Raw genomic sequence first — 20,028 nt, 5'->3', positions numbered from 1 at the left:
AAAAGAGCGGATTAATTAGACAACATGAAATAAAAAATAGAACAGCTGAGGAGGTTATACAAACAGCACTAAAAAGGGGATGGGTTGGGTTAGAAGAAATGGAACATGGAAAAATGATGGCGGAGGAAGATAAGCAGACTATAGAATAGGGAAGGAGAGCAAACAAGAGTAATCAGGAGGGTGGGTGAACATGGAAACTTGAGTATATTGATATTAGACTCGAAATCAAATCTCTAGATAGACATTCTCAACATGTCTGACTCTCTGAAACCTAAACTTTGCAATGCAAGAAGAGCAAGTAAACAAGATTGTAAAACGGGTTACACTGAAGCTATCGTGAAAAAGCAATTCCTTTGCACACATTTCTTACCTGAGACACTGAAAATCAAAGATGGACACAACAATCTGGGAAGCTATCGGTGAAAGAGTTAAAGCTATCAGTGGAACTGCAAGGGTAAATCTCTTTCCTCAAGGCCAAGGAATTGCGAAAGCTAGCACCAGTGACATGTAATTGGCAGGACTCACATCAACAGAGGGAAGCATTTTATTCCTGAAGGGTAATATAACCCCTCTACACACCGTCTAAGCCAACACTAGCTAGCTCTAGTGTTCCAACTGAATTCTCTGGCAATCTAAAATGGCGCTGGTTTGCATGCTTTCAGGGAGTTGGCTGGCTGGAGAGGGTCTGCTGTTCCTCTACATGAGGGGGGTTGCATTTTCACAGCCTGAGATCAAACTTTCAACAATAATCCAGGAGACAGGCTACTGATGTCACATCTGCCTTAGAACAAATTAGAACAAAAGTTAAACATGTCATATTTAGTACACTGTAGACAATGATTTATGAGTTTACATAAGTCACTTTTCCACCATTGGGCTAAACTGTTCTTGTTGCTTAACCATTCCATTATTATTAACTTGTATTATTAACATTATTATTATTAACACCAAATCGCTAAACTCTGTCAACACAACTTGCTGTGCAGTCTCTGCCTTGTATCTTCATCCAGACGGTGCAAAGAACTTGACGGTAGCGAAGGCAAACCTGGTATTGCGATGTTCATCACAGCGCAATATCCAGTACATTCATAAAATGGATTTTTAAATTGATGTAAGTAGATAAAAACAATGGCCGGTAGCATGCATACTGTATGCCTATCAGAGTGTGGTTTAACCAAATTTATTAGTGAATAATTAGAGTAATGAAAACTGCATGTAAACTGGAGTGAAGACTTCTGCTCATGTCATGTAACGGCGATTAAGACCGTACTCTGATTATGAGAAATAATCGCATTATTGGTGCACATGTAAACATATTCATTGACCCAATCAATGAGATTGGAACTATTAGAACTATAAGCCATTTATGGAGTCAAATTAATGCCTTAAAGTTTTGCACAAAAATAAAGATTTGCAAAACACAGAAAAGAACTGAGCAATAAAAAATGTTTTGCAAACAAAAATAAAGAATTGCAAAGGAAAAATAAAGTATTGAGCGGAAAAAAAATAAGTTTTGCAAACAAAAATAATAAATTGCAAAATAAAATAAAGTAGTGCAAAAATAAAAATATAATCAATTACAAAAATCAATGACAGCTGTAATCCTATTTTATCTTTGCCACATATTTTTCATGCTCAATCATGAACCACTAAATCATTTGCAACGCTCATTTTATTCTGCGTTTCAGCAAGCGTGCGCTCACGATACCGGTTTTCCTTTGCGCTGCACTTTTCTGTGCGGTTCTCTTTATGGCACTGGTTTGACGTGGGGGTGGAGTCAAGAAACGGGGGCACGCCCCCGCGAAATGCATTGGAGGGGAACGTAATCGGCGACAGGTGAAATAATTCTTTGACATGGTTAAAAATAATGAATGGTTTGTTTTGTTGGTTTGTTTAGCATATGTTGTCGCCGATTACGACCCCCTCCAATGCATTTCTTATAGTAATATGACCCGTTGCGCTCTGTCTCACTGCCTGTATCCACTTTTGTGTCCTTAAACATTAATTTTTTGGGGTCGACAGCTTATAAAAACTTATTTCTGTTTTTTTTTTAGCTTGTTAGCTGTACACCTTGTCACACAGCACCTTTTAGGCATTGTTCTGTTTTTTGTAACGAGTCAGAAAAGACAAGAAGGCAGCCTGGAGACGGTTGGATTGTTTTTCCCCCGGTGGGCGTGGTTTTCAGATTATAATAAATGCGCTCTGTCTCTATGCTTGATCTGTTCTGTTCCAATCTGCGTCTCCTGCCGATGACGTGTTTCGTGGGGGTGTGCCCCCGTTTCTTGACTCCACCCCCAAGTCAAACCAGTGCCATAAAGAGAACCGCACAGAAAAGTGCAGCGCAAAGGAAAACCGGTATCGTGAGCGCACGCTTGACTGAAACGCAGAATAAAATGAGCGTTGCAAATGATTTAGTAGGTTTGAGCATGAAAAATATGTGGCAAAGATAAAATAGGATAACAGCTGTCATTGATTTTTGTAATTGATTATATTTTTATTTTTGCACTACGTTATTTTATTTTGCAATTTATTATTTTTGTTTCCAAAACTTATTTTTTTCTGCTCACTACTTTATTTTTCCTTTGCAATTCTTTGTTTTTGTTTGCAAAATTTTTTTTTAATTGCTCAATTCTTTTTTTTGTTTTGCAAAACTTTTTTTGTGCAAAACTTTAAGGCATTAATTTGACTCCATAGACATTGCCATTTTTGTGTGTGATATGCATTAGACAGCCAGCTAACCTCATCATAAACACAGTATCACAATATTGCATCCTGTAGATGATGCAGAAAACAACACTGTTAGGTATCAACACACCTTTGGCAATGAACCATTTATCAACCCTGTCATCCTGATGAACAGTAGAACTTCTGCATCATCACCTTCATTTGGCTCTAGCTGTGACATTCACCTTGAGAGTCCTGAACATTCACTGCAATACAGCACAGAGTGTTCTGTTCTAACTGCAGCTGAGTGTCTCTAATTTCCTGCAATTACACAAACTTGATCAATAACTAACACATGAGTGCAAATTAGTGTGCACCAGTATAATGCAGGAAACATGGACATGTAACTACTTGACTTACACAGCAGAGAGAATGGAATATAGTAAGAAAACACATCTCTGAACAAGCGCACAGACAAATCCAAACTGCTTCACATAAAAGGCCTGGGCTACTAGCCAAACAGAACTAGTGAACTGAATAAATACTTGCACAACAGCAAAAAAGACAAACACACATACATACAAAGGGAATCAGTTTGACCACTCTTCCAAAAGAGCAAAGTGAAATGTGTTTAATTATGATCGGTTATGGTTATTTTTCCTTTTTTTTTATGACAATTAAACATCAAGAATTTTTTAACATTGTTTTAAAAAGTCATACAGGGTATATTCTCTTTTAATTTGAGGTCCAGTGAGTGTGAAGTGTGTATAACAACTACATAATTAGGTTAAAGCAAGGTATTAGTGCTGTTGTGATACGTAAAATGTGAACTACAAATCAGCTGCAGGCCTTGAAAAGAGATCGCAAAACAGAAACAAAATACCCACACCATTATGATCATATTGTCTGATGTGAAATGACATAACATGGAGTGGATTTAAATTACTGGAATGACCTATAATGTTAGATAACAATACCATAATAACAGGAATTTTTTGTAAAAACCAAGGCTGCTTTTATTTGATCAAAAATACATTACAAATAGACATATTGTGAAATATTCTTACATTTTAAGTAACAGTTTTCAATTTTAATATATTTTAAAATGTAATTTATTACTGTGATGGCAAAGCTGAATGTTCAGCATCATTACTCCAGTCTTCAGTGTTACATGATACTCAATAAATCATTCTAATATGCTGATTTGCTGCTCAAGAAACATTTATTCTTATCATCATTATTACAGTTGCTTAATACTTTTGTGGAAACTGTAGCCTATTTTTTCAGGATTATTTGATGAATAGAAAATATAAAAGAACAGCTTTTATTTAAAATAGATTTATTTTGTAACAAAAATGTCTTTACTGTCACTTAATGCTTTCATGATGAATAAAAGTATTATTTATTATTATTTAATTTAATGAATCCAAACTTCACCAGTAGTATATTTACCTTGTTTTTTCATTCACCAAAGATCATCTGTACATATACATATATATATATATATGTGTATGTATATGTATATGTATATGTGTATATATACAGGGGTTGGACAATGAAACTGAAACACTGGCCAATATAGTATTGGAGGATTCATGCTTATGTATGCACGGCCTGGTGGCAAATCTTCCCTGATTTTACATTCCATCAATAAAAGCAGAGTGTGAAGGTTGAATTAGGTGAGCAATAGCACAGCTTTACATAAAATATTGCAATACACACAACATAATGGGAGACATATCAGAGTTCAAATGAGGACAAATTGTTGGTGTGCATCTTGCTCGCTCATCTGTGACCAGGTCAGCAATTTGTGGTGTATTGAGAGCTATGGTATCCAGGGTAATGTCAGCTGTAGCGTCTGGACCAATCAGACACACAATTCTGTGAACCCATCCTCCAAAACTGCTACTAGCATCCCAAACTAAGCTAACACACAGGCAGAACTATGTGTCCTGTTACAGGACACAGGAAAACTGATAAGAACTTTTTACAATCAGAAAGAATTTGCAGAGACTTGTGACTCTGACTTAATTCTTGTTAAGAAGAAGAACAAATAAACCCCTTTAATCCTATATATTCTATATATAATCATGTGAGAAATGTATAAACATGTATTCAATTTTCCCCTCTCATGATTTTCCTTTTATAGGGTTTGGCCTGTGTATTAATTCTCTCTCTTTTGGTATTATTGTTTCAGAGTTGCATACTATGGTTAACTAAAATCACATGGCTAGCATGGTTGGTATCGATGGACTCCAACTTTCGTTTCCTATTTGGTAATTTATGTTACATGTTGATAACTCTGTGACACAATTGTATTATAAGAATCTAGAAGGTTCTTCTCTCATTCATCCAATCCAATGTCTTATGCTAATATCTTGCTAGAGAACAAAAACTCATAAAGTTTCCTCCAAGGGAACAACTCCTTATTGGCTCAGTCACCTTTGGAGGGTGTGGCATCTTCACACTTTAAAATCACTGATCACAAGATCACAAGCCCCTTTTCCTTTAATGAAAAATGTTGATATGAAGATCATGATGAGCTAGAAGCTTCTAAGGAACTCCAAGCTTGTGCCAGGCACCGGCCTTGTTTTTCCATTTACCAAAGATCCTCTGAATCCAACTGGTTCTCTTTCATCAAGACAACATCAGTTTATTTCAAATGGGAGAGACATGCAAGTGTCAAACTTAGTCTTATTATTTGATACATTAAGTATCCTACCCCTTTTAGAGAAGGGTGTGTTAGAACTAAACAGATGGTTTGCTCAAGGCCGTTGATCTGCTGAATTTCAAACAATGCTATAACTTTGCTTTCTTATATTCTGCTTCAGCTCTCTCTCTCTTTCCCTTGGTAAACTGTATGCATGTATGTGTGTGAATGTTAGAGTAGTTTAAGTGTTTAGTCTAGTTAATAAAGTCTTGTTCATGTCACACGTACAGTTGTCCGTGTTTCATGCTCATATACTGGAGTCCCTAATCATGCAGATCCTGACTACAGGCTCTGAGTAGTACTGTACAATAAGAATGTTATTTCCCATAACCTGGAAATGAACATTTCTTAGAATTAATAAACAATTAACACTGAGTGTTCAATGGCCAAACAGGTTAAGTGATTGTAATATTAATTTTATTACATTAAGTTAATTTTATTAACTGATCCAAATATTTATAATTAATTATAACTAGTTATGATTAATTATTAATATTTCTTTTGAGCTAATTTGCTACAGGTCATACCACCATGAAGGACAAACCACATCAAACAGGTTTAACTGTCGACGCAAGAGAAAGCATTCTGAAAGGGATGTCTGGGTACTAACTCGGATTATATCCAAAAAACATACTCACTGCAGAATTAAATGCACACCTCGACTCTCCCATTTCCACCAAAACTGTGTCGGGAGCTGCACAGAGTCAATTTTCATGGTCGGAACGCTATAACTAAACCTTTGGTCACTCAATGCCAATGCCAAATGTCGGTTTCATTGGTGCCAACAGAACAAATCTTGGGCTGTGGATAATATGAAACATGTATTGTTCTCTGATAAATCTACTTTCACTGTCTTTCCCACATCCATGGGTGTTACAGTGTGGAGAAGCCCCAAAGAGGCTTAACCTCAGACAGTTGCTGTCCAGAGTGAAGCATGTGGGTGGATCAGTGATGGTCTGGGCTGCAATATCATGCCATTCACTACTGTGCTTAACAGGTGCGTCACTGCCAAGTACTACCAAATCATTCTGGAGGACCATGTGCACCTAATGATTCAAATATTGTATCCTGAAGGGTGTGCCATGTATCAGCATGATAATGCACCAATACACACAACAAGAGTGGTGACAGAGTGGTTTGATGAAAGAAATATGTTAAAACATGCTCAACATGATGAACATGGGAGATGCATAGTATGCATCTCCCATGGCCTGCACAGTCACCAGATCTAAATTGGCTCAAAATCCCTCTGGCCACTGTAAAGGACTTGTATCTGTCATTCCCAAGATGAAGTGATGCTGTATTGGCCACAGAACGAGGTCCTACACCATACTAATAAATTATAGTGGTCTAAAACCAGGTGTTTCAGCTTTATTGTCCAACCCCTCTATATTACATTAACAATAAACATCAAAAGTTCACATAATACCGTGTTCTTAACTAAATATACAATTAAGGACACACACATGTAAATAAACATTCTAAATTCAAATCCAAAATAGGGACATATCATTCTTATGTTTTTAGATAAATCTAACTATCAATACTATACGCAAACCCAAATCCAACATTAATCTTCAAAGAAATCATTATGCATTATTTGATTTATTTATCTCTCTTTTTTTTCTTCAATTGAGGACATCACCAAATGAGGTTTTATCAGATTTAAATAATTTCTAGCTCTAACCCCCCAACTACAGTATTGCTAAGTAAAATCCTAAACATCCTACACAGCCAAAGCACAAGATGTGATTAATTATAAGTGTGCTAATGTGCAAGCAGTTTTATTTATAGATGAGCCAGCATCTGTAACAAAAAAATCATAATGCAGTTTCATCTTGACTTTATTTGCTAAAGATTTTGAGTGTTTAATTAGAAAAAAATGTAGCAAATATTCATTATGCAGTTGCATCCTGCATTTATTTTCTAGAGATACTCAGTGATATTTGAGTCACTCTCAACTGATCATAATCCAGTGTGGGATTACAGTGTAATGTGTTCCCACAAAATACATTGAAAATATCAGATAATGGGGAAAGCCATATTTGTCATTTCACAACATCCACGGTCCCAATGCACTATTGTTGAGTTATTAGTGATAGATTATGAATAAAAAGACTCTGAGCTGCTGCTAAATTTCCCTGATGAGTGCTTCTAAAAGGGGAACTAAATAAAGTGTGTCATTTATTAATTCTACTGAATCCTTCTGGATCTGAAGAGTTGTTATATAAGGTCAGTTGCGGTGGGAAACAGCTTGAAACAAGAATCTTGGCGTAGCTTTGAGCAGACAAACACATTGTGCTCTGTCCTTGAGAAGGAAACAATTTAATTTTGTGTATTAAATCATCATGGCATGATTTAATTTAGCTGTGAAATATGTACTTGGAGGTTTCAACTGAAACAGCACTGAAATGACAACAAAACAAAACAAATCAAAACCCATGTAAATACAGATTCAAGAGAAAACCAACGCTATATTATGACATAGCCCATGTGTGAAATGAATGCTACATCAATGTATTTAGAAAATTAGATTATAATCAATATATTTTTGAATTACACAGCCAGTAGTGAACTGGTCCATGCATACAAGTGTGAATACGTATAGGCCTACAGTATGTGAAAGCATATCACTTGCCAAGTACACGCTTATAAATATATGAGGCTCTTCATGTTTCAGATGTTGAACTCTGGTGCTGTCAGGATAGAGCAAAGAGAAGCAACACAGGCTGCCTCGATAAAAAAATAAAAAAATAAATAACAAGATTCGGGAAATGACAGACTTTCTAAGAATGAGTCAAATCATTTCAACATTTTCCCTAGATGAGGTATCAGGATTCATGACTTTACTGTGATGTGTGTGCATGTGGATAGTTGGCATGTGTGTTGATAATAAAAAAAAATCACTAGGGTGTTCAAGCAAACAAAAGGCAGCTGTATTAGGGTGTTTTCAGTAGGGTGGAGGTCACACACACACACACACACAATATATTTTATGTGTTCTTTAAATTTCTTATATTTGATATGCACTGCTTTATCACTATTTAGTTTGAGCATGTTTTAACATATTTCTTTCTCAAGTTACATACAAAATTCAAAATTATATTTACACTAAAGGTGAGTTTATGTCCATAATGCTATCTGTTAAAATGTTTCCTATCTTTTCAAGCCTGCTGAGAAGGCTACATTACATTTTAATGCATACACAGTATATGCGTATTCTGATTAAATAACATATTTGAATGTTTGAGCTCACATGTTTGGAACGAGCATTGGGCGTGCTCAGTCCAGCCTTTATGAAGCAATGAAATCCCCACTGTGCAGAATAGTATTACCATGTTGTCATGGTGTGCATGAAACAAATACAGGCAGTTTTATGATAACTGAATTTCCCCACTTGTCTCTGTCCGTCTCCAGACCTCCAAATGAAGGCTCCAAACCTCTTAGAATGAAGCAATATCATCTGGTTTGTTTGATGTTTTACATAACAAATGAGTTGAAAGTGGTGTGACAGCACACTGAGTGCTGGAATGACATACACATAAACACACTTCCTGTAAAAACATCACCCGCCCACATAACCAGTGTTCCTAGAATGACTCCTATAATACATGAGGCATTTTACTTGTAATGGTAAGTTAAATAAATTATGTATGACTAAGAATGTAAGTGCAAACTTTAAATTACAATTAAAGGCTTAGGCCTTGATGCCTATAAATACTGACATTCCTTGCTGATCACATGCTCCATCAATATGCCTATTATGGGATATTTGTGGCCAGAGAAAACAGGATAATTGCATATAATTTGTCTTATGCATTTTGGGCACACAGGTTGAGTGAGTCAATCTCACTGTGCACATGGGGTGGAAGGTGGCAACAATTCGAGGGGCCCACAGGTGCAGGTAGTCACATAATAGTCCTGTTTATTGTAGAAATAATTTTCTGTTGATTTCTCAATTAATGCTGTAACTTCTCAAAATTTATTACAAGAAAATAACATTTTTCAAGTAAACATTTAAGTATTTAAGTAAACTTAAATATTATACAATCCAGTACAAATGTTTATACAGTAAAAAACAGTAATTTTGTGAAATATTATTACAATTTAAGAGAACTGTTTTCTATTTTAATAAACTTAAAAATGTAATTTATTCCTGTGATGACAAAGCTGAATGTTCAGCATCATTACTCCAGTCTTCAGTGTCACATGATCCTTCAGAAATCATTCTAATATGCTGATTTGGTGCTCACAAAACATTTATTCATATTATTACCAATGTTGAAAACAGTTTTTGCTGCTTAACATTTTTGTGGAAATTGTGATGCTTTTTTCAGGATTGTCTGATGAATAGAAATTTAAATTAACATCATTTATTTGCATTTAAACTTTTTTAAAAACATTAAAAAAGTGTGATGTTTCCAAACTATTGACAGGTACTGTACACGCACACAATATCCACTTGACCCTAGTTAATGTGAAACAAGCATGGCATTGACCTTTCAGAGAATACAAACTCAAAAAAATAACCACCCACAAAATTAAGGCAAACTGCAAATGACTACCTCTATGCTGAGTTTTAAAAAACTTAAAATGACAGTTATTTAAAACAATTTGAGTTAAGGATGAGAACGTATAAAAAAAATAAGAGCAGCAACTGGAATTTGACTAATAGTGTGTAGTAACCATACTGACTGATCCTCTGAGGTAAGAATAAACGTGCTAAACTCTATTAAGAAGCTCACATTGTCTGAACCCTGAGGTCACCTAGCAACCACTGTCTGTGTTCACAACATCATCAAGCTGAAAACAGCCGGTGCTTGGAGAAATTGACTTGCGCATACATAAGCACACATGCAAACACACGCACTGACAGACAAATCAGGAAATCAAAGTCATCCATGTGTTTGGCTTAATTTTAGCTATTCTTGATGAAATCAGATCCCAAACAGATGAAACAGTCACCTTATTAAACGTCCTCTCTACTCTATGGTTCTGGTACACCACTGTCTCATCAGCAATATGCGCCCCACCCTCCCCGTTCGTGGAGAATGATTGAGTTTGTTCATGTAAAAACAGTGCAGTGCTACACAATAAAATACCTTGATGTTTTCATCACATTTGTTTTGTGTTCAGGTTTGTGCCTTTCAAGGCGTAAAAGTCATTATATAACTGTCTGAAAATTTCCACACAATAACAGTATATATGAATGGAGAGGGTTGTGACCTGTGTTACCTTTGCAAACAAAGCACTTGATGTGGAAGTGGTTATTTTGCACCCGGAGCACCTCGCCTTTGCAGGGCTTGCCACAGTTTTGACACGGGATGGGGCCGCTCTGCCGCTGTCCTTTCTGCTGCTCCAGGGGACTGTGAACAGCCTGCTGGTGAAACGCTGTGAAGACACAACGAGAAAAGAATAAGTCAACAACCCATACTGATCTAACCTGACCAGATTAATCTGAATATTGGGGTGAACATGTCTCCTTAATGTCTAAAACTAACAGAAATAGTAATAGTTGTATGCTAGTATACTATTCCAAATTCAGATAATTGACTATGCTGAAATAGGTGATGACCAGATTTAACTTAGGCTTTTATTCACATATAAACTAGGGGTGACCCTGAAAAGTCGACGATTCGAATCTTCGATAGGAGGAGCCTGATTCGACTACCAATCTCACAGTCGAATCGTCGCAGAGGTGTTATGAGACGAGATATGGGGGCGCTCAGTATCTGATTTTACATAGACATACCGGTTCTTTCCCAATAGGTTAATATACAGCCTATTATGTTAATACTATAAAATAAAAATGTGAAAAGAAAGAAGCTTTTAATAAATATTTTTAATGTGCGTGAATAAATCCAACCTGTGACCGATTTAAGTTTCATTTCCATGATCCGTGACCGGCAGAGGAGCATCTTTACGGCAGGAATTAAATCTTCAACAATGTCTGGGATAAAGTGTACAATTGGATGCACTTTGAAATGGTAAAAGATGATCAAAAAACGTATGATGCAAGTTGTGCCAACAGCTCATGTTCTATACAACTCAACAACGACAAACACTGCTGACAACGAGCTGACTATAGCGCGCTATTTGAAAAGACTCAAACGGACACAGGCAGATCGCGTGAAAGACTGGATTTTTCTCTCTCAATCAGGTAGGGTAGCTACAAGTGATTTCAAACTATTTCAGCCGGATGTAATATGATTTTTGGATTCTGTTAATGTTTAGCTAAAAAGACTGCCACTCCAGTTTAGCGTTTATTGCCTCTGCAGTTAAAAAGACAAGTTGACAATTCTAGCTATACTTTCGTTATTTTAATAATTTCTTTAATTTTAATTTATTTATTGATCACTCTGGGTTATCTAATTTAACTATTTCTAGCTTGTGTTTTGAATATATGTTCCCTGCACTTCAGGCATTTTGCAGTTTGACTTGATCATATTTCATTTTTTTAAATAGGCTATTTTCATTTATTAGAATGGTATATGCTGTAAATTAATGTTTGATAAAAAAAAAAAAAAAAATATATATATATATATATATATATATATATATATATATATATAATTTTTTTCAATTAAATTATTTTTTTTTTTTTTTTTTTTTTTTTGGTGCATCAGTGTTGCGCTGTAGATTAGTTAAAGCTTGCTCGCACAGACAATTTAGCCGATGTAATTTGATTTTCCGACATATGAAATGTATATCTATCTGCAGTGTGGCCTTTCTGCAGTTATTAATATATATATATTAAAGTTTATTGATCCAAAATGTTTTTATTCATTTTCTTCTATATCTTTGAGAGTGTTCTGTACATCGTGGCTGTGAATGTTTATCCACATTGCCTTTCATTTATTTAAAAAATATAAAATCATTGTCAGTTTCGTCTATCACTTGACAGGCAGTTTGGTCGGTTTATTAGAAAGATGCTTCTCTGTGCTGTGTGTGAAAGAAAATAAAAGTTGTCTTAAGCCGCGGGTAGACTATAGCCAGGCCTTACTTCATTTTCCGTGTCCCGCTCCATCTCGTGCACAGTGCAGCGCGCGAACCTTTCAAAGTCTGTGCGCACTCTCTAGTGGACTGCTGCCCCCCCCCCCATTATGATTCGACTATCAGTCGAATATAGGCAATCTGATTCGAATCGGATTCGACTATGTAAATCCGTAGTCGAGGACACCCCTAATATAAACATTGATCAGTGAACATAAATAGAAGCTCAACCGTACTTGCAAGCATTCTTAAGCTTCTGTTTACCATATCTGATGTGTGCATTAATGAACGTTTATATGTGAATAGAAGCCTAAATTCAATCTGTTCATCATATAAAGTGATTGCGTCTCTTTAGAAAATTCGGACTCAATTCAATTCATATGGATTCATTTTACAATCTCTTTATGAGCTTTTTGAAGCATCAAAGTGGTAGTTGTGTAGACTCAATGGAGGGAGAGAAATCTTTCAGATTTCATTAAAATATCTTCTTTTGTGTTCTGAAGATGAACGAAAGTCTTACAGGTTTGGAATGAAATGAGGGTGAGTAAATGGTGACAGAATCTTCATTTTTGGGTAAACTAACCCTTTAAAGGCGCCGCCCCTTAAAAATGGATAATTTCAGACAGAGGGTAGAATGAAATTTGAAAATAATATTTTTTTTCCACAAATATATTTATTTTGTGCAAAAAACTTTATTAACTTTATAAGTGAACCTCTAGCAACATATATTAAAATAATAAAAAATTTAAAAAAAGTTCATTTGTTGCCTTAAATTAAACATAATCAACTTGCACAAGTAATTCACAAGTTATTCCAACTCAACTTTAAAAATAGAGTTGAATCTTGTATACACAAAAGTTGAAATTGCTTAAATTATTTCTCATATTTCTCAAAATCATACATTTCCATGACTTGTTATTTGAAATTATTGTAATTGCATGTAATTATTTTAATACATAAAATATGTAAAAGAAAATATTTATTTTTGACATTTTTTCATTAATTTCTTTTCTATGTGTAGCAATGTAGCATGTTACTTTGAAACACTTTTTGTTTATATTTATATTATAAAATTACTAAAATATGGAGCCCCACAACTGACATGACACTGCACATGAATTTGTTGTATGGCCACGATTTATTAATTTGTCCCCTCATTTTAATTTAGTTCAATTTTGGCCACTATTTAACGTGCATGGGGCACGTTAATAAAACATTACATGACCTTGTACCCTCTCACGCCACTGTTCACTAATCACCACAGGAACAGTGAGGATGAGTTTGCAATAGACATGGATGACGTCAGTGCTCTGCTGTCCTTTGTGAATTTTTAAGCTGTCGCTTGCGCCTGTCTGGCACCCAGTCTTCACACCTACTCTATTACAAAGGCGTGTAAACTCAAACAAACACTTCATACTACAGTCCAAGACACAGAAAGAGAAAGACCTTCAACCTCTTGTTTTAAAAGGGTGTGTAGCAAAACTGGTTCTGTTGGACAGCCCGTTCCATTCTGTAGTAGGATTTTCACAACAGGTGTGAAGTCTAAGGGATAAATAGCTATAGAGAAATGTGTCATTGCTTGTTCTCAAAGGCGAGAACCTGTATTTGTCCCTTAGTCGTTGAGAAGATTCTAAGAGCTGCTGGTTTCAGTTCACTCACATAGACTTGCTGAGCCTTTGACACTAACTAGATAAAAGTACTTTGGGATGAAACTACGGCAGTCATTGTATGTGTGTGTTTGACTACATTTGTCATGTCATGGGGAAAGACAACCCATGTGCCAAATCTTAGTGGTCACACAGTATAAGACACTTCTTTAAAGTCAATGTGACTTGCCATTGGCAACCATTTCTACAATGTGATGTATTTCAGAGAAAAAAAAGGAGAGTAGGACTGTTTGTGTTGGCTGGATCATGGAAAGTGGACACTAAATTCTAGAATGGAGACAGACGAAATGTGAGTTTTCTAAAACAATGCCTAAAAATCTATTTGACTGTTGGTTAACACTATCCAATAATCTGCATGCATGACCTAAGTAACATCAGCAGAAAAGTTGTTTTAAATGAGGGGCAAGTTATTACATTTTGATATTCCTCGAAACTCTCTAAATAAGTCAGATGAAGTCCTCTGAACCAGATAGGTTCATTTAAGAATTAATATTAATCATTTAGATTGGCTGACGACAGAGAACAGAAACAGGCTGGCTAATGTGTCAATTCCTTTCACTTGTACCATTCATCCACCAGTTGGCACAGCATTTCATTTATACTTAACACAAAAGCGCTCTGTGAACCTCCACATCCACATGTTTTTATAGATCCTAAGAGAGTCTCTTGTCCTGCTGAGCCTCAGAAAGAGCATTCTGGAAATGTTTAAAGACCCCTTTAAAGCTAAAGCTATTTCCTGCTTTCACAGATCAGGAAGAGGTGTTAAACAACAGTGGACATTTACAATAATCCAACCTTAAAAACAACAACAGCTATGGACAACTCACTTTTAACAAGCTGTAATGGTAATGTATGGCAATGCTTTTTACATGAATTAATCATTTGAGGTTACAGTCAAATCACAGATCACTGACAGTGTTTTCCTAAGCAGCTCTACAGGTGTTTAGCAGAAGGTATGTTTCCAATAAAAAAAGCAAGCTTGAAGGCCCATAAACCATAAAGAGGTCAATGCATTTTACGAATGCCAATGTTCATTCCAGCTACTACAGGAAAAACAAAGGCCCATGAAGACAGGAATGACAAACTTTACCATTCTAGATCAGAGTAAAATTACAAATGAAAGCTTATATAAAATATAATATATAACTTAAAATGAAAATTACAAATGTTGTCTGGACAATTGTTGCCTGGACAATTGACTGATATACAGTGGGTACAGAAAGTATTCAGACCCCCTTAAATTTTTCACTCTTTGTTATATTGCAGCCATTTGCTAAAATCATTTTCAAGTTCATTTTTTTTCCTCATTAATGTACACACAGCACCCCATATTGACAGAAAAACACAGAATTGTTGACATTTTTGCAGATTTATTAAAAGAGAAAAACTGAAATATCACATTGACCTAAGTATTCAGACCCTTTGCTGTGACACTCATATATTTAACTCAGGTGCTGTCCATTTCTTCTGATCATCCTTGAGATGGTTCTACACCTTCATTTGAGTCCAGCTGTGTTTGATTATACTGACTGGACTTGATTAGGAAAGCCACACACCTGTCTATATAAGACCTTACAGCTCACAGTGCATGTCAGAGCAAATGAGAATCATGAGGTCAAAGGAACTGCCTGAAGAGCTCAGAGACAGAATTGTGGCAAGGCACAGATCTTGCCAAGGTTACAAAAAAATTTCTGCTGCACTTTAGGGTTCCTAAGAGCACAGTGGCCTCCATAATCCTTAAATGGAAGACGTTTGGGACGACCAGAACCCTTCCTAGAGCTGGCCATCTGGCCAAACTGAGCTATCGGGGGAGAAGAGCCTTGGTGAGAGAGGTAAAGAAGAACCCAAGATCACCGTGGCTGAGCTCCAGAGATGCAGTCGGGAGATGGGAGAAAGTTGTAGAAAGTCAACCATCACTGCAGCCCTCCACCAGTCGGGGCTTTATGGCAGAGTGGCCCGATGGAAGCCTCTCCTCAGTGCAAGACACATGAAAGCCTGCATGGAGTTTGCTAAGATGGTGAGAAATAAGATTCTCTGGTCTGATGAGACCAAGATATAACTTTTTGGCCTTAATTCTAATTGGTATGTGTGGAGAAAACCAGGCACTGCTCATCACCTGTCCAATACAGTCCCAACAGTGAAGCATGGTGGTGGCAGCATCATGCTGTGGGGGTGTTTTTCAGCTGCAGGGACAGGACGACTGGTTGCAATTGAGGGAAAGATGAATGCGGCCAAGTACAGGGATATCCTGGATGAAAACCTCAGACTGGGCCGAAGGTTTACCTTCCAACAGGACAATGACCCTAAGCACACAGCTAAAATAACGAAGGAGTGGCTTCACAACAACTCCGTGACTGTTCTTGAATGGCCCAGCCAGAGCCCTGACTTAAACCCAATTGAGCATCTCTGGAGAGACCTAAAAATGGCTGTCCACCAACGTTTACCATCCAACCTGACAGAACTGGAGAGGATCTGCAAGGAGGAATGGCAGAGGATCCCCAAATCCAGGGGTGAAAAACTTGTTGCATATTTCCCAAGACTCATGGCTGTATTAGATCAAAAGGGTGCTTCTACTAAATACTGAGCAAAGGGTCTGAATACTTAGGACCATGTGATATTTCAGTTTTTCTTTTTTAATAAATATGCAAAAATGTCAACAATTCTGTGTTTTTCTGTCAATATGGGGTGCTGTGTGTACATTAACCCTCTGGAGTCTGAGGCTGATTTGGGGCCTGGAGAAGTTTTGACATGCCCTGACATTTGTGCTTTTTTCAGTTGTTCATAAACATATTAATGACACAAGTGTCATTACACTGTATTCAGCACAAACTAGGCTACCATAATATGTGAGGAACATGTGTGTACATGTTTGTGTTTTTGAAGGAATAACGTTTATGCGTGGTTACTGAAAAAACAAAAAACTTAAGTCACTGATATAAGGCCAATAAAAGTATATTAAATCTGTGTTCACAAGACTTTTGGGTATTGAAGGTTGTAGACTAGAGTTTTTGCTTCAAAATTATGTAAAAATTATGCTGACTACTCTTTCATTTATAACAATATACTGATTTAGTTTTTGTAAGACACTTTTTGCCAAGAAACACGGTATGCGAGGAGGCGTGAATCTCCATGAATAATGGCTCATTCTCACCTGTGAAGACAAAAGAATTGAATAGTAATGACCTGAAAAGACTTGCATATTAATGAGGCATTTCAGTCAGGTAGGCTGTGAAAAAAAACTTCTGTGATGTCTCAAGCTCATCATGGTATATGAAACATACAGAAAAATTTTATTACAATATAAAATAATGGTTTTATATTATACTTTAAAATATAATGTATTTCTGTGATGCAAAGAGTCTGAATATAGGCTTTTAGTTTAAAAGCATGCACATTTGGAGAAATATAGGATTCTCATATGTTTATGTCAATTTTCTATACAGAGGAGTTATTTTTTATTTAATATTCATTGTTATCTCTATGAGCGCTGGTGTTTGCAATTCATACTGCAGCCGGAGGGCGCTCTGTGCATTTTAGTCCACAAATTCACCTAAGAAGAAGACGATATTCCATGAATGGTGTTTACCAATTCATACTACAGCCGGAGGGCGCTAAAGAAACAAAAACTCACTTAAAACTTATCAATAGAAGAAAACAAACAGGAATTTACTGAATGTCTTCCAGAGATCGCTAACCATGGCTTTTTCATCCAGATAAACAATTTTCAAGGCAATAAATACACGATTGAGATGATGAATGCATGTGTTGTCTCTGAATTTGCCTGTGAATAGCGCTGGCTCCGTGGGTGTGGCCGCATTAGTGGGTAATGAGCTGAATCACGGACTTCTGACATGGCTCTCTTTTCATACAGATTACATAAACGCAGAATGTTTGTTTTCGATTTGACTTGCACGATTTAAAACCTGACATTTCAACGTTTTGTTAGACATAAGTATGAATTTTTTGTGATTAGTATTCACTAAGTTACACTTCATTTTCTGAGAACTATCAGATTGGACTTCGTTCAGAGGGAGATGAGAGATCACGCATCATGTTAGTTTTCTTTATTTTACAAAAAGCACAACATTTTGTTTTTACTCTGAGTGTATACAAATAAAAGGAGATATTCTATAGTTTCAATTGATGTATTACTTATGTTTCTATGACAAAAATGACGGAGTATTTTAAGTCTGTTTTGCTGCAATGTGAAAAAAAACCTGCAAAACGCGCCGGCGCGTTTTTAGACCTCAGAGTGTTAATGAGGAAAAAAATGAACTTAAATGATTTTAGCAAATGGCTGCAATATAACAAAGAGTGAAAAATTTAAGGGGGTCTGAATACTTTCCGTACCCACTGTATGTTTAAGCTGAAGTACTAAAATTACTAAAATTAAAACTGAAATAAAAATTAAAGCTAAATAGATTTTTTTTAATTCAAAAATAATAAAAATGACAAAAACACATAACTCAATTACTAAAACTTCAACTAAAATACTAAAAGAAAACTAAAAATATAAAAATAAAAGCTTATTCAAAATATTCATAAATACTATAATTGTAAAATAATGCTAAAATAACACTAGATAAAGCAACATTTTACACTATTTGAAAGGAAGTTAAATGTTACAGCAACAAACAGCCAATCAAAAACTGTCTCAAAGGTTACCTCATTTAACATTCATGTGCTTTCTACCTACCAGAACATGGTGTTTAATTTCAGCATCTGGAAAGAAGTTAAACATTTAAACAGTGACCACAAACACAAATGATGAAGAGATTGTCAACCAGTCAATTATCTTGAAGAATGTTGTGAAGAATGTTGAGGTCCAAACTATTGACTTTCATTCTATGTACAAAAAAAAAAAAAAAAAAAAATAGAAACAGACATTTTTCAAAATACTCTTATTTGTTCTGCAGAAGAAAGAGTGCACTATTGCTTTAGCTTTCAAGTCACAATATCTGTGAAAAGCCCATATACTATATGGTGCAGATAGAGGATTGTGGTGCCAGCCAGCACAAGACTTCAATAAACTAGCAAACCACAATAAAGGGAGAAAACGTATACACCTAACCACATCTTCTCTGATAAGAACTCGATAAGTCAGGGTGGATCACTATCCAGCTCTCATGAATTACAGTACAAAAACAATCCAGAGTTTTCAGAGTCTCTGATTCCTTTCAACCTGAGCCAAAGATCTGTGATTAAAGGAATAAAGGCATGAATCCATACTGCAGTAGTAAGATCCCTATCACTGTCACACCCCGCTCTGTTATACACTGATCTGCATGCTTCAGATGTCCACATCATATATCATGAAAACCTCTGTAAGCACAACCAGCTAAAGGTCAGCAAAAGGGAGGAGTTTGTTCCACATGTCCCTAAACACACGCACCATACTTTTCACAGACTTGCTCGTTTACACAGAGAGTCATCCATCTTTAAGCAGGTTCTCCATAAATAGAGCATCGTGGGGATTCCATCATGCCCTGCTACATTCTGCTTGAGGTCCATGTGCATGGCTGGCATGTCTGTTTGAAAGGCTCAGATATCCACCGCAGAATCCCTCTGCCATTCACTTAGGCAAAATCACTCATAGTTTGCCTTATTTTGCAAATGCAATTGTGGGTTTTGGGGTTAGACTGTACAATAGAAAGCCTTTGAATGCCTAGAGCATTCATCATATTACCCTCTTTGCACTGCAGCATAATTTAATTTACAGTATAAGTCAATAGTTATATAAGACCTCCATACTTCAAATATCATGTGCATGTGCACCTTTACCTCATTCACTCCCACTGAAGTGCACAGGCTCATGAAATCATATTAAGTCACGTCTTGACCTCAATGTGACCGAATGGTGAAAGATAAGTCTTAAAGGGTTAGTTCACCCCAAAATGAAAATTCTGTCATTAATTACTCACCCTTATGTCGTTCCAATCTCATCATTGGGAAACCACATATGAAGATTTTCTGAAGATGAACGAAAGTCTTACA

General features: G+C 36.1%; 1 protein-coding gene across 11 annotated transcripts in view; it reads right to left on the bottom strand.

Moving 5' to 3' along the window:
- The window catches only part of ablim2 (actin binding LIM protein family, member 2), a 77,893-nt gene that overhangs the window by 43,652 nt on the left and 14,213 nt on the right, over positions 1-20,028 (bottom strand). For all 11 annotated transcript variants that reach the window (XR_007182020.1, XM_048171391.1, XM_048171392.1 and 8 more), the window contains exon 2: positions 10,610-10,765. Coding sequence is in view for 10 of the 11 variants with exons in the window: in XM_048171391.1 (XP_048027348.1) it covers positions 10,610-10,765 (156 nt within the window). In the remaining variant the exon portion in view is untranslated. The remainder of the gene's footprint in view (positions 1-10,609; positions 10,766-20,028) is intronic.

This window comes from Megalobrama amblycephala, linkage group LG20 (genome assembly GCF_018812025.1).
Source record: "Megalobrama amblycephala isolate DHTTF-2021 linkage group LG20, ASM1881202v1, whole genome shotgun sequence".
NCBI lineage: Eukaryota > Metazoa > Chordata > Actinopteri > Cypriniformes > Xenocyprididae > Megalobrama > Megalobrama amblycephala.
This window is presented reverse-complemented; position numbering and strand designations above follow the sequence as displayed.